At 39.1% G+C, this 13,985-nt stretch overlaps 1 protein-coding gene across 1 annotated transcript; it reads right to left on the minus strand.

Annotated features, from left to right (window-relative positions):
• Window positions 1-1,812: 1,812 nt before the first annotated feature.
• Window positions 1,813-12,741, minus strand: LOC143848442 (DNAse I-like superfamily protein). Its single transcript, XM_077357387.1, has 11 exons — window positions 12,547-12,741; window positions 11,702-11,765; window positions 11,501-11,585; window positions 11,148-11,216; window positions 10,677-10,761; window positions 8,896-9,000; window positions 6,160-6,604; window positions 4,495-4,691; window positions 4,167-4,275; window positions 3,926-4,074; window positions 1,813-2,568 (listed from the first exon to the last, which is right to left on the minus strand). Exons 2-11 carry the CDS (start codon window positions 11,729-11,731, stop codon window positions 2,322-2,324), a joined length of 1,521 nt encoding a protein of 506 aa, XP_077213502.1. The 5' UTR covers window positions 11,732-11,765; window positions 12,547-12,741; the 3' UTR covers window positions 1,813-2,321.
• Between the last annotated feature and the right edge of the window lie 1,244 nt (window positions 12,742-13,985).

Below are 13,985 nucleotides of genomic sequence, written 5' to 3' on the forward strand. Positions count from 1 at the left end.
GATCCATTCCATTGAGTTTGATCTAAGGTTCGTTCAATGGTGAAACAACCAGTTACTCCAGAAGCTTAAGCTGTTGGAGATGGCTTTATTTAATCTTTTATACTCACTCTCCCTCATGTATGGCCCCTCTTTCTAGGGTTGGCATATACGTGGCACATGTGGCCCTTCTTTTGGGTTTACCCATTTTATGTGGATATTTGCTGTCCGGGGGGGGGGGGGGGGGTTCGAAGTTGAACCCAGGCATTTGCTTTGATACCATATGAAACAACCAGTTACTCCAAAAGGTTAAGCTGTTGGAGATGACGTTATTTAATCTTTTATACTCAAAATATCTAGACAAAATATCTAGACAATTGATTTAGGGCAATGATAAATCGACTCCCAAATATCTTAAATCGACCCTCATGTGTCTCTGTCTCTCCTCTTTCTCTCTCTAACCCAGAGGAGAGAGAAAGACACATGGTGAGTCGATTTAAGATAGATGGGGGTCGATTTATCACTCCCCATTGATTTATTCTCCCTAATTCCACGGTTGTCTGTCTTGAGACTCTTTTTCCATAGATTCTTAGTTTATCGAAGGTAAGAGAGGGCTAGGGAGGATGGGAGCTTTTGTTTTTTTCCATGGACTAGGCAAAATATAATTTATTTTTTTTGCAGCTTTGTAGCCACTTCTTACCCTCTCCCCAGTCACGCAATCTCAAGTCTCTTCCTTTTCCCACCCTCGCTAGCCCTATCAGACCACCTGGTGAACTAATATTCCCAGGAAAAAAAATTCTTGGTTGCCAAACATGGCCGCAATGTTACATTTGACTTATTAATTTGGCATGTGATGAAGACCATCTATGTAACATTACGATGTTTTAGAATATCAATGGTCTCCTTGGCACATGTATGTCCCCATGTGGGACAAAAATAAAATATTGTTAATGTCCCCTAGCACCATATTAGAATATGTGAGATCTTACCGTTGGATTCAGTTGAGATTATCACCATTGGATTGTCTTGGTGATAAATTAAGTAAGTTGGTTAGATGAGGCAACTAGATAGATTAGGCAAGTGAATTAGAAGAGGTAACCAAGAGAGATTCGGAAACTAGATTGGATTGGGATTATTTCCTTTCATAATAATCTTGATTTAATTCTATAACATATCTCTATATAAGCACACCATGAGATTGATTGTAATCATCTAGGAATTAGTGAACCTTATCCGAGATTAAGTTGTCAATGTTCTAGTCTAGTGGGAGTGACGAAATGGACTCATAGCTCTCTCCCAGAGTCCCCAAAGAGGAGGGGGAGCGAATGCCTCTAATTTTATCACACCACCCCGTTTAGCTTGGTGCACCCCTTCTCGTTCAGAACCTTTCTCATAGTCTGTTAAAGTTTCGAATGAGATGTTAAGAGCAAACAAACAAAGGAGGGGACACACCTTCAAAAGAAAGGCTGTGTATGTGGTATACAAATCATTTCCCATGGTCACCACACGGAATCTTCAATGATTTTTCAACTCTAGCATATACAGAATCAGTTCAACTTGGAAGGGTTTACACATGTAAAGTCCCATTGACCTTTATCTTGTCTTTGCCTTTTAACAGGTAAGTGATGAGAAATTTCAAAACTATGTGTCGTCTCTTTCATTAAAGCAAAAGCCTTGCTCCAGTCTATTCTACATGATAAAACCCAAATCAAAACCTCTGACAACTATGGTACCTGATAAAGAGTGACAATACACAAAAAGCTAAAACTCTATATGCATGAACCAAGAGCAAAACTTAGGAAAAGGGGCCAAAAAAATGAGTAGTTAAGTAACAGAGAGGCAAACACGCTGAGCGTAGTGTCGGGTAAAACCAATAAAACATTCCTTACATAGTCATAGAGCTCTCTCTCTCTCCTCTCTCTCTCTACACGCCTCTGTAAAAAGCAAAACTGTAAAACATTCCTTTAACTCTCTTATCTCTTTGCAGAGACTGCAAAATAACAGAATTCGTAGTCCTGGGAAGCGCATAGATAAAACCGCGCATGACGTTAGCAAAAAATCTCTGTCCATACTGTCGTTTTGCTTCCTCATCATTTATCAAGCTGGGCCTGAGAAGGAGAAGCCTGGATAGTAAAATAGCCCGCTAGACCTGAGAAATTTACAGTTTTGACCCTCCTTCCTAACAAAGCCTGCTATATTCTGCTTCTTTGATGCAGAATAAAGCTTCTTTTTCTTTCTTTATAGATTCTATTCGGACCATCATCCCCGCCTCGCACGCTCTGCTCCAAACTGTTTGAAGGGTTATTTTATTATTTTTCTGATCTGTTGTTTCTGTAATGATGGGACTAGAACCTGGAAGAGGTTTGAAGGGAGGTTTCCAGTCTGGACAAGATGAGAATTTGTTCTTCTGCTCCGACTCTGGCACATGAATTTACAGTTGTTGGGGTTGATTTTCTGAACTTGTTTTTGCTTCCTACATTTACTTGTACTGAGAAGAGAGAGTTAACGGGTCTATGATCTGAGAATTTGGACTCTCCTCTCATATACCATAACTGCTTCATTCCCTCTCCACGCCATAGTATCCGGTCACACCTGCATGGACCCACAAAAAAATAATAATAACTCTTTTTCAGCCATCTGTTCATCGTAAAAAACCAATTACAACAACAGAGCAATGGGACCCACATAATGACTACTAAAACAGAGCCACGTGGCAGCCACCCATTGGCTTTAGCAAAGCAAATCATATTAAGGTAGGGCCCACTACTGAACCAATGGAGTAATACAGCTACTATCTAATATTCAAATAGCCCTAAAAAAACAGCCTGTAAGATTCAGCAGACACATTTCTTATATGTGGTCGGTTGCAGCAACAGTTACATGAGATATATACAAAAATATTGTCTTCTTTTAGCCGACTAAAATAATTTGTTTAGAGTAAACAAAAGAAGGAACGAGTTCCTAGCTTTCCTACATGTTAGCACAAAAGACAAGAACTGAGCTCTTAAACAGTAGGGCTAAATCATGCCTCCGTAAAGTTACCCAATTGCCCTTCATTGGGAGTAAATTTGTAAAGTAATATCCACTGCCTATATGGCATCAAAGTAAATATCTGATACATGTAGTAGATAAGTTTTCCAATAGGCAGCAGACTTTCCTGACAAGGTAATGGCCCTTGAAGGATCAGCATTTATCATCTAGGGCCCAGGATAGCTTTAATTAAGTTGGCATTAATTTGAAAATTTCACCCTGAAAGAAGGGCAGTTCTGTCATTATCCAACATCCTCTTTTATTTAGCACAATGAGTCCAGTTTTGATGAATATAAAAGAACTTATTAAATATAAATTATGTCTGTAGAGAGCGGTCAGAGTCAAACGTTTTATATACCATGTGCGTTTGTTATTTATTTAGCACACGGTAACCATTTCCGATCTTTCTTTTTCTTTTTTAAATCTTGTTGAGTATTATATTATTTGTTTATGTTGGAGGAGAAAATTTTCCACACTTGGTATAAGATAATTAAATAAGAGAGTTTTTCACGTTCAAGTTTCGAGCTTTGACAATGGAAGGTTCATGAACAGAAAGAAGAGAAGAATAGTGACAAGCACGTCTTTTTTCTGTCAGGTGTTTTAATAGAGAGCAAAACTAGAATATCCTAAGGGACTGAACCTAAACCAAGCAAAACAATGAAATAGGTAACAGAGATGGAGCCAATGTTTTGATAAACATGCGCTCTAGATGTGTGTCGTGTAGTATTTAAAGGGCTTTAAGAGCTTTTTGAGAATCATAATATTCCTCTGACAGCCCTTTAATACTACACGACAAGCATCTGCAGCGCATGCTTATAAAAACATTGGAGCGCATAAATCATCTCCCTTGAAAAATGGTGAGGTTTGATGAATTTTTTCTAGGTATCTGTCATGAGATGGAAAATAAGGGAGGACTTACCAGGCAGGAGTTCGTCGTTTTTCTCTGGACTTAGAGATTTCAACGGCGTAACGGTCAGAATTAGGTAGGTATTTATACGTAGGGGCGAAATGTATTCTCCCCTCTTCCCATCCTTTGAATACACGACCAGCTTTCTGCTCTATACGGAGCTGTCCATATAAGAAAAGTTCACTCTCGATTAGAAACGGAAATGCATTTTAAAAGAACATAAGTCAGTAGGAAAGTAATTCAAATTACTCACCTGATCTTTCTCCAATAGCGCTTGAAAGTCGTTCTTTCTCAGAAGTTGGTATGTATCGCCAAAGGCAGATGCAAGGCGATAGTTTAGATCTCCAAGCCAAATAATCCTACTGTAAGAAGAAAAACAGAGTGTGAATGGCTAAGTAAAACTGAAAACCCAATGCAAGGAGAAAACAAGCCATAACTGCATTCACTAACCAGTAACCAGATGGATTTTACTAAAATATGGGCTTAGTACCTACCACAACTGGTTAAATTAACTGTCATATTTTCTACTACTAAGTTGAAGAAAACCCAACTGAGCAAAGCAATTTGGGTATGGGACTTACTCGTGGTCTAAGATGTTATCTGGGGAATATGGCAGCCCGGATAATCTATGGGAATGCGGGAACCTTGTTTTCTTAATTATTTCCATTACGTCTGAATTTCTCCTGACCTCGTCGCCTTCCTTTTCGCCGGATGTCAAATGTGTGCAGACGAAGCAGAAGGTTGTTTGATGGAGAGTCATGCTAATGGAAATCGAACCCTGCAAAATAACCCAATAGTACAAAGTGAGGTTGGAGGGGGAAAGCACAAAATTATAGCAAACTGCTCATAAGTGCAATTAATAATTTCATAACCTGTTTAACCAAATTGTGAAACAACTAATTACTCCAAAAGATTAAGCTGTTAGAGTTGGTATTATTTAATCATTTAATCTTCAACACCCTCCCCTCATGTGTGGTCCCTCTTTTTTTGGGTTGGCCATACACATGGCATATGTGGCTCCTCTTTTTTGGTTAGCATGGATTTTTATATCAAGTAGCTGTTGGGTTTTGAGCAAGGACCTATCATATGAAACAACCAATTACTGGAAAAGCATACGTTGTTGGAGTTGGTATTATCTAATCATTTATTTTACAGTAGAAATAAACGAGTAGATACACCCCTTGTTCCAAACTAAGTACAATCTAATAAATAGAAGGGAAAAATGCAGATACACCCCGTCAACTTTCTGACATTTTCAATAATAACCCTGACTTTTCGAATTCATCAACACCACCCCATTAGTTTTCAATAATGCTTGTTACATGACGGGGTGGACGGAAACGAAGAAATTGTCAAGAGGTGTTTTTGATAAATTTTGAACTAGAGGGTGAAAAGTCAGGGGGTCTACTTCATGGGCAATGAAAATCAAGGGGGAGGTGTCTTTGATAAATTTTGAAATTGAGGGTGAAAAGTCAGGGAGTCTACTTCATGGATAGTGAAAAGTCAAGGTGTGTCGCTGATGACTTTGAAAAGTCGGGATTATTGTTGAAAATGTCAGAAAGTTGAGGGGGTGTATCTGCATTTTCCCTAAGCATAAATGGCCAACTCTCACGTTCCCAAGTAGTAGAAAATGGATCAGGTGGGACTTTCTCTCTCTATTTTTGTTTTTTGATTACACAGATGGGATTTGCTAGGGTACATCGCAAAAGGCATTTCACGAGATGGATGGTTTGACATGTGACAGACCAGCCGTGGAATGCCTTTTGCGACGCTAGCAATTCCCTAAAAAGAAACTCATGTTGATATGATTGGTGTGAAATGTGGCATTTACCACCTGAAAATGATCAGGTGTGCGCCGCACCAAAAGTAACAGTAGTCAAGTCGTATCACACAGAAAGTCGGGTATAAGCGGCTGCATGTTATAAGAGCAAGCCATATGTTCTGAAAAGGAAGTAGTGTCCTCTTAAATTTGGGGGACAAATATGACACTCGCAAACATTTAAGACAGTGAAAACCAGAAACCCATTTTCGTTTGTATTTTTCTTATAGTACGTACATTTTGGCAGTCACTTGAACTGCCATGGTTGCTCCTATTGGAGAAAAAAGCTGGACCAACCAGAAGAATTAGGGCCCACCCACGTTATGCGTGTGCACCATCCTAGTGTTTTTCCATTTTTCCACTACTGGGATAGTATGCAGAATAAGTAAATTAAGAGGGGTAAAATAGGAAGGATGAAAATTATAACCTTGTTTCCCAAATAGCCCATGATGCCTCTCCCAACACAGGAAACCTTCAAATTGGTGACGTGTCGGTTGAGATCGCTCCGCACCCAAACGCACAAGAAGATCCCCACCATCTGCTTGCTCGCAGCCAAGCAATACCTGCCATGTGTAGGGCTGTCGTTTCTCGATAACCCGTACGGGATAAAATCTGCGAGACTTGAGAAAACTTCGTCTAGTTCAACCCCCTCTTCTTCCATCTCGTCCTCTAACGAAAGGAGATCTGAGAAACTGATTCTGGGCTTCTGGTTCGGTTCTGAATTGGTGGTATTAGTGTAATTTTGACTAAGTTCTGTGTCTATTTTGGTACTGCACAAAGCTTTCCGTATCAGCGAAAGCCATTTTGCTGCGGGACCATTGTCTTCTGCACCCAACACGTTCCCTGCATTTAAAGGAACGATTTCCTGAAACCTGGTAAAGGAAAAGAATCAGAGTTAGGTGAAAAGAAGAAACTCTGATATCAGCAAGTCTCTTTTGTAGTTTGTTTTCAACTCTTATTTTTTTGAGGTTTAAAAATACATATACACCCTCTAAACATTATGACATTCTCAACAGTAACCTGACTTTTCAAAGTCATCAACGAGATCCCTGACTTTTCACCGTCCATGAAGTAGACCTTTTGACTTTTTCACCCGATAGTTCAAAATTCGTCAAAGAAACCCCTCACAATTGCTTCGTTCATGTCTACCCCATCACATAACAAGCATTATTGAAAACTAAGGGGGTCATTAATGACTTCGATAAGTCAAAGTTATCGTTGAGAATGTCAGAAAGTTGAGGCGGTGTATCTGTATTTTTCACCTATATATATATATATATATATATATATATATATATATATATAGAGAGAGAGAGAGAGAGAGAGAGAGAGAGAGAGAAAAAACTGTTGGTGAGCTTAAGCGCACCAAACCTATGGTGAGCTTAAGCTCCCCAATCGCATGGGGGCCCACTTTGTTAGGTGATCCAAAGCATTCATTTTAAAGGCCTTATGATAGATAGGGGGTGTACCAAAAATCAGCTCCATAGGATCATCCTAACCCTATCCATGTAAGGGACTTTAAAATGAATGCTTTGGATCACCTAACAAAGTGGGCCCCCATGTGATTGGGGCGCTTAAGCTCACCAAACTTATAGTGAGCTTAAACGCCCCAATCACATGGTTCCCACATTTTCTGTGGTGATCCAAACCATTCATTTGCAAGGCCCTATCATAGATAGGGTGTGTACCAAAAATCAGCTCAATAGGATCATCCTAACCCCTCCATTTGTGGAGAACAAAAATGGGCAGATTTGTGAACAAATAATGTCTGTCCATTTTGACCTCCACAAATGGATGGGTTAGGATGATCCTATGGAGCTGATTTTTGGTACACACCCCATCTATGTAAGGGCCTTTCAAATGAATGCCTTGGATCATCCTAACAAAGTAGGCCCCAATGTGATTGGGCGCTTAAGCTCATAGCTTGCCCAATCACATGGGTTCCACATTTTGGGGAGTGATCCAAACCATTCATTTGCAAGGCCTTATCATAGATATGGGGTGTACCAAAAATCAGCTCCATAAGATCACCCTAACCCCTCCATTTGTGGAGGACAAAAATGGGGCAGATTTGTATGTAAAGGACTTTCAAATGAATGCTTTGGATCATCCTAACAAAGTGGGTCCCCATGTGATTGGGCAAGCTAGCTCACCAACAGTTTCCTCATATATATATATAAAAGAAATAAAGTCATGAAAAGAGAAGTCATTAATGTGAAACTTCCAAGTGTAGCACAATGTAGAGGGCAGGTAGGGACCTTCCCCGCACAAGTGCCTTGTGAAATTTCTTGTGAGTTTTGCTAGAGAAGAAAAATCGGATTAGTTCTATGTAAATGGCTGATAAACAATGTCTGCAAATGAGCAAATTTAATCTTGGGACAATTAATGTAGGCATTTTTGGTGAGACCCTGGTATCTGTCCCCAAAATGTTTATCTAAAAGGGGTAAAGCAGACATTTAATAACGTTGGGCGTTGTAGGTGAGCTAGGCGCACGTTATAGTCCCGTCCATCTCTATCAAAGTTGCCATCAGTGCATTTATAGTCAGCTTATCAATAAGAACGGCAAAGAAAACGGCCACTGCTAAAAATCCACAAACACTGTAAACTACCCGAATTACCCCTTCTAGGCTTCTGGCTATCATTTAATTTTTGTTTCCAAATAAATGTGTGGATTCTTCAATAATAATTGGGTTTCCTTGTTTCTTTTTAGTTAAAAGGTACCTCGTGTATAGATTAGAGATGGTAGGCTGCTCTTGGTGGGCATATATTTTATATTTACTAGAAAGTACAGTGAGGCCGACTTTTTCAGATGACCTAAACCGTTAATTTGATGGGCTCCCACCATAGTCCTTAGATCGCCTTCCGTTGGATGATCCTGAACCTCTACTGCACATTATAGAAACCTCTACAGATCAGAGGGTTAAGATCATCCTATGTAGATGATTTAAGGGTTAGTCCCTATGAACGGTATGGATCATCTTCAGATGTGGTACCCACCGTATTGTGAAAAGTACCTAATTCACGCGCCCACATAATATAAAATCTCGTATTTAGTGCTCACAGATATACATGCCCACTTTACCAACCAGATAACAGCACAATAAATGGTTTCCTTAGCCTCAATTGAGAGAGAGAGAGAGAGAGAGAGAGAGAGAGAGATTACCCGAGGACATAGATGTCGGCAGGAGTTGAGGTGCTTAGCCAATTCTTCAAGTTCAAGTCCCCGTGTGGGGCCTTCCCTCCTACGTTCCAAGTCCCAACGAACATCCTGCTTCCATAGACCCCACTAAAAAAGTCACTTTTACTACATAGAAAACGAATAAGTTAAAAAAGGAAGAGACGGCGAGTGGCCGCCATCACAACTTAAGCAGAGAAAAAAACAGTGGAGATTTTGCATCACTAGTCAAGCAGAATCGAATGCCCCGAGCTAAAAAGATAAGGAAAAGACAGGAGGAGCAAATTAATGGTCCCTTCTCTGCTACGTGTCAAGGATCAGATCCGTTAATTTAAGGGAAAACCACATGTCACGGTCAATTGCTATAGAGAACACCTTGATTGAATGATAATAGTCACTTGATCCGTCAATACCTGTTTAATGACCTTTATCTCTGTGGGATGTGGGTTCGGGCATGGGGCTTAGAAAGGGTAGGTTACATCATGATTATCTAAAAGATCAACGGTCTCGAGTGCACATATATACCATCATGTGGAGCCAAAAATATTGGAGGGTGTGCAATGTATGGGTCATTGGTGGGCCATACGCAAAAAAAATTTGCTGATTGCACTATCCAAACAGAAGTTGTGGATGGTCGTGCAAAATTTGCACTATTGAAATGACTAACGTGATCATCTAAAAAGTGGTGCGTTCCCTGTTGTATATGGTCAACTTTGCTAGGCATCTATTAGCTGGAATCAAGCTATTATTCCTTAATTATACGAATACAAGATGCGAATCAAAGGTGGGACATAGAAATGATAATTTCACCTCCTTTTGTTTTAGGGACATAGAAATGATAATTGAATGAAAGAAAAATCACGAAAAAGATAAGAAACAACGGAAAAGGCGGCCGGTTCATCTTTACTAGTGCCATTTTGTTACCAATCAACTCAACTCAACTAAGCCTTTGTCCCAAAATAGGTGGGGTCGGTTGTGGCATTTTGCTAATAACATAACAAAAATAAAACCACTTTCAGAACGGGGATGCGTCTTTTAAATAACACTCAACTCAACTCAACTCTACTCAACTAAGCCTTTGTCCCAAACTAGTTGGGGTTGGCTGCGTCTTTTAGATAAAACTAGGTTGGAAACTTACGGGCCGTTTGGATACACGGAAATTGTAGCTAAGAGACGAGAGAAGAAGCGGACCAACCTTCGTTTTTGACTCGTTTTTTACTTGTCACCCTTCTTTCCGTCTGCAAGAGAATAGCAGATCCTCCCATATTTTCAGGTTTTAGAAATCTCAGGATGTAGGAAGATTTTTAAAACTTGAATTTCTCACTTCAAATCTATGAAACGCTGTCAGGAAAGCGTACAACAGCTTGATCATGAATCCTATTTTATACTATTTTCATACTAAAAACTTGGATTCTAAAATCCGTGTATCCAAACCGGCCCCTTAGCAAAATATCCTTTTCAAAGCCTTAATTTTCAAACAGATGCCATCTCAATTATCAACTCCAATTGGGTGTTTCCTAGAGCCAGAGATTGCTAATTTGCTAGGTAATACTTTGAAAATTCACCATTGAAAGCAGATTATTTTGAACAATTTCCGCTAACGTTTGAATTGGTCTCTAGCGCACGTGTCGTGATACTAAAACCCGGTTTATTTTTTTAGCAGAACGGCAGCTCTAAGAAAAATATTTAAGATTGGATTTTGCAGAAAAATAGTAAGAACAAGTAACAGAGAGTTGAGAGTAGGCTCCTTCTGAGTAAATGGGGCTCACCTTAAATTCTGAGACTCGGAAACAGCTGGCACGTCCGGTTCGAATCGCGGACGTTTAAGATTTTCCGGAGCCCCAGCTTGCAACCCTTGTGGGTAAAAAACAAAGGCAGCTCATAAGATAAAAGGGCTTGATTTTTTGAATTTTTATATGGTGTAAGACCTTACAGTCCAGTATTTTTAAAAACTACAGTACGGCTTACACCATAGGATGATCCAAACCGTCCATTTGATGGGCCAGAAAGTAGATAGCTTATGACTCAAAAATTATTTCCATAGGATGATCTCAACCCTACGGGATTTGCTCATCCTATGCAAATAATTATTTGGGACAATCCATTTACGCTGTAGCCCATAAAATGGACGGTTTGGATCAAGCCCTACAGTAATTTTTGAAAAAATACTAGAACACCATATAAAATCTCATTCTTTTTTAGTGCAGAGAGAGAGAGAGAGAGAGAGAGACTGTAAGTACCTGACATATTTCCTTTTACGAAAACGTACCGGTCCTTGTCGGAATAGCTCTTCCTTCTTTCTTCCATACCTGCAGAGAACAAAGAAAAAAAAAACCGACAATCACAACAGAAATGGAGAGAGAGCGAAAACAAGAAATAAAAACAGAAACCAACTGATATTTGCACTACTATATATTGATAATGAGGCGAACTCACCTTGTATTTTCTTATTTAAACATCTGTCAAAAGGCAAAAGGCTCTCAGCAGATGTTTAAATAACAAAAGACAAGGTTATTTCTTCTTATTATCAAAGCATAGTAGTGCAAATATCAGTCGCCAAAACAGAAAAGTAAAATAAGGAAACAAGACTTACCTGTTATTGAGTAATCGGAATGGAACTCATCGGCTCTGCTCTTTATGTTTAGCCATTTTCGAACCACGACTTTCGGCCATGAAGACTAGAACAGATCTCAGGATTTTCAGGTCTTATGGTAAAGAATCATCACATACGAAAAGGAGAAGAAAAAAGAAATTAAAAAAGAGAGAGAGAGAGAGAAGATAAGAAAATTCACACCTTGTAATTTCTACTGGGATCTGTTCTCATTTCTCAAGATCATAAAGCAACAGCAAACATCTCCCTGAAATCAAGAGAAATGTCTTTAAATTATTCTGATTCGAAGCATCAATTGCCTTCAGAAAAGGTTTAAAAAGGAGAAAATAAAAAGAGGAGGGAAAATAAAAAATAAAAAAATAATAAAAAGAAAATAAAGGAAAGCCAAAGGACTTTTTTTACAGCTTGAAATGGAAGTGGAATAGGAAGAGGCAGGATGCAAAATCAAGAAAAAAGTGTTGCTTTTTCGCCACGGAAAGCTCGGAAAAGAATTAAAAAAGAAAACATAAAATACAGAACTGAGAGATGAAAAATTAGCAATATCATAAGGAGATCTCGAAACGGGATCTGAATGCGAAACGATGCAAGATCTTAGAATTTTAGCTATGAAATTCACTTTGTCTGCTGATAATTCCTTTCAAAATCTTAGATTTTTGAAAAGAGAGCCAAAAATTCAGAAATTCTCTAATGTTGAAGAGAATGAGGAGATTTTTAAGAAATCAGATCATAAATTCAACACCAGTATAGAACATAAATACACGCAATAATCGAACAAAAATTTCATCTTTCCTTCTAACATCTCAATCTTGGGAAAGAACACATAAATAGCAGAATTGAAGAAGTACGAAAGAAAGTCGGACTTTTTCGGCTTTTTCTTTAATGACATTGATCGAAACTTAAAAAACACACAAACTGAAATTAGAAACGGCTAAGTGTACTAAAAAGGACAAAAACTCTGTTATTTTTCTGTCTAAAGAAGGAAAACAAGGCCTAGAAAAGCAGAATCGAAATAAATCAAAGTAACTTACAGGAATCAAAATAACACGGCGAGATTTGATGGAAAAGAGATGAAGGATCTGAAGCGTTTTTCTCTGTTTTTAAGAGCCAAAATGCACGGACTCTTTGTTTTTTTTATCTCTCTCTTTGATGTTAATGGCGGGGAGAAGAGAGTTTTAGAGGAGGAGATTTTGGGGAGGGGTGTTTTTATCGGAAATGAAAGAAGAGCTTTCTGTCTCCTCTTATAGAGGTTAGAGGGGAGAGGGTGGAGCCTAAGTTTTTTCCGTTTTTTTTTTTTTTTTGGGCGATGATAAATTCGCACCACTTTTTGGATAATTCGTACCCCTTGAACGTGAAAATGCGTTACAAGTCTGGCGCATCCCCCTTTTTTCTTTTCTTTTTTATTGTTTGAAGTTTGAACAGAGCGCACAGCGTCGGACTTGCGGGACCACTCTTATGACCACCGTTAGATACATCAAAGGCGGGGCGTGGGTGGGGTGGAGGGGCGTGGGGGGCACGTAGGAGTCTCTCTCTGTGGAAATGATCAGGTCAACGATTATTGGATGATCCAAACCGTTCATTTTCTGGTCCCCAATAGCTGTGCTCCGAAATCATTTCCATAAGAAAATCCTAACCTCTGTAGAGGGACGGTACATTATGAAACCTCCGTAGATAGGAGGGTTAGATCATACTATGGAGAGAATTTTGGAGATATAACCTAACTACAATGTGGTCCAACAAATGAATGGTTTGGATCATCCTACGAAATGGGCCCCACAGTACTTTTTGAAAAAATACCACCTCCCGAGAAATGCCTTTTGCGATGGACCCTAGCAATCCCCTCAACCAAATGTCTCTCTCTATCTCTCTCTAAGCAATCTATATGGGGTTGATTTATCACTGCCCTTTTTATTTTTAGTTTCTCATACAGTTGAAAAACGTGATCTCACTATGGATGGCTTTTAATTCGAACCAGGTGCATGTGAATAGTTTGTCATCTTTATATTGCTAGTGATTGGATCAATTTTGGCCTAATAATTTTCTAGGACAAGGTCTTAGTGTTGTTTGACCGATCTAATCGGAGTAGTAGAAGAAGTTAAAAGTATAAAAATATTAAATAACGCCTTCTGAGTAACTGGTAGTTTCACATGGTATCAGACCAAAGGTCCTCACTTCAAACCTCCTTGATGATAAAAATCCACATGCAATGCTCTACCCAAAAGTGGGGCCACATGTGTCACGTGTAGGCCAACCCAAAGAAAGAGGGCCAACACGCGAGGGGGAGTGTTAAAGTATAAAAATATTAAATTACTCCTCCTCCAAAAGCTTAAGCTTTTGGAGGAGTAACTGGTGCTTAAGCTTTTGGAGTAACTGGTAGTTTCACATAAGAGGACAATTAGAAAGTTTGTTTGAGAGATTTATATTGGACGTGGAGTTTTGCAAGTAGGTATTTTTTATTTAAATATTTTGT

This window comes from Tasmannia lanceolata, unplaced genomic scaffold (assembly GCF_043159265.1).
Source record: "Tasmannia lanceolata isolate RefF3 unplaced genomic scaffold, GAP_Taslan_0.1 ptg000016l, whole genome shotgun sequence".
NCBI lineage: Eukaryota > Viridiplantae > Streptophyta > Magnoliopsida > Canellales > Winteraceae > Tasmannia > Tasmannia lanceolata.

Excerpts from the sequence above, each read along its gene's own strand:
- LOC143848442 (XM_077357387.1), bottom strand. The coding sequence starts at position 11,731 with ATGAGAACAGATCCCAGTAGAAATTACAAG. Across the intron at positions 11,586-11,701 it reads ATCCCAGTAGAAATTACAAG|TCTTCATGGCCGAAAGTCGT; the intron begins GTGTGAATTTTC and ends GATCTGTTCTAG. Across the intron at positions 4,075-4,166 it reads CGCTATTGGAGAAAGATCAG|CTCCGTATAGAGCAGAAAGC; the intron begins GTGAGTAATTTG and ends TTATATGGACAG.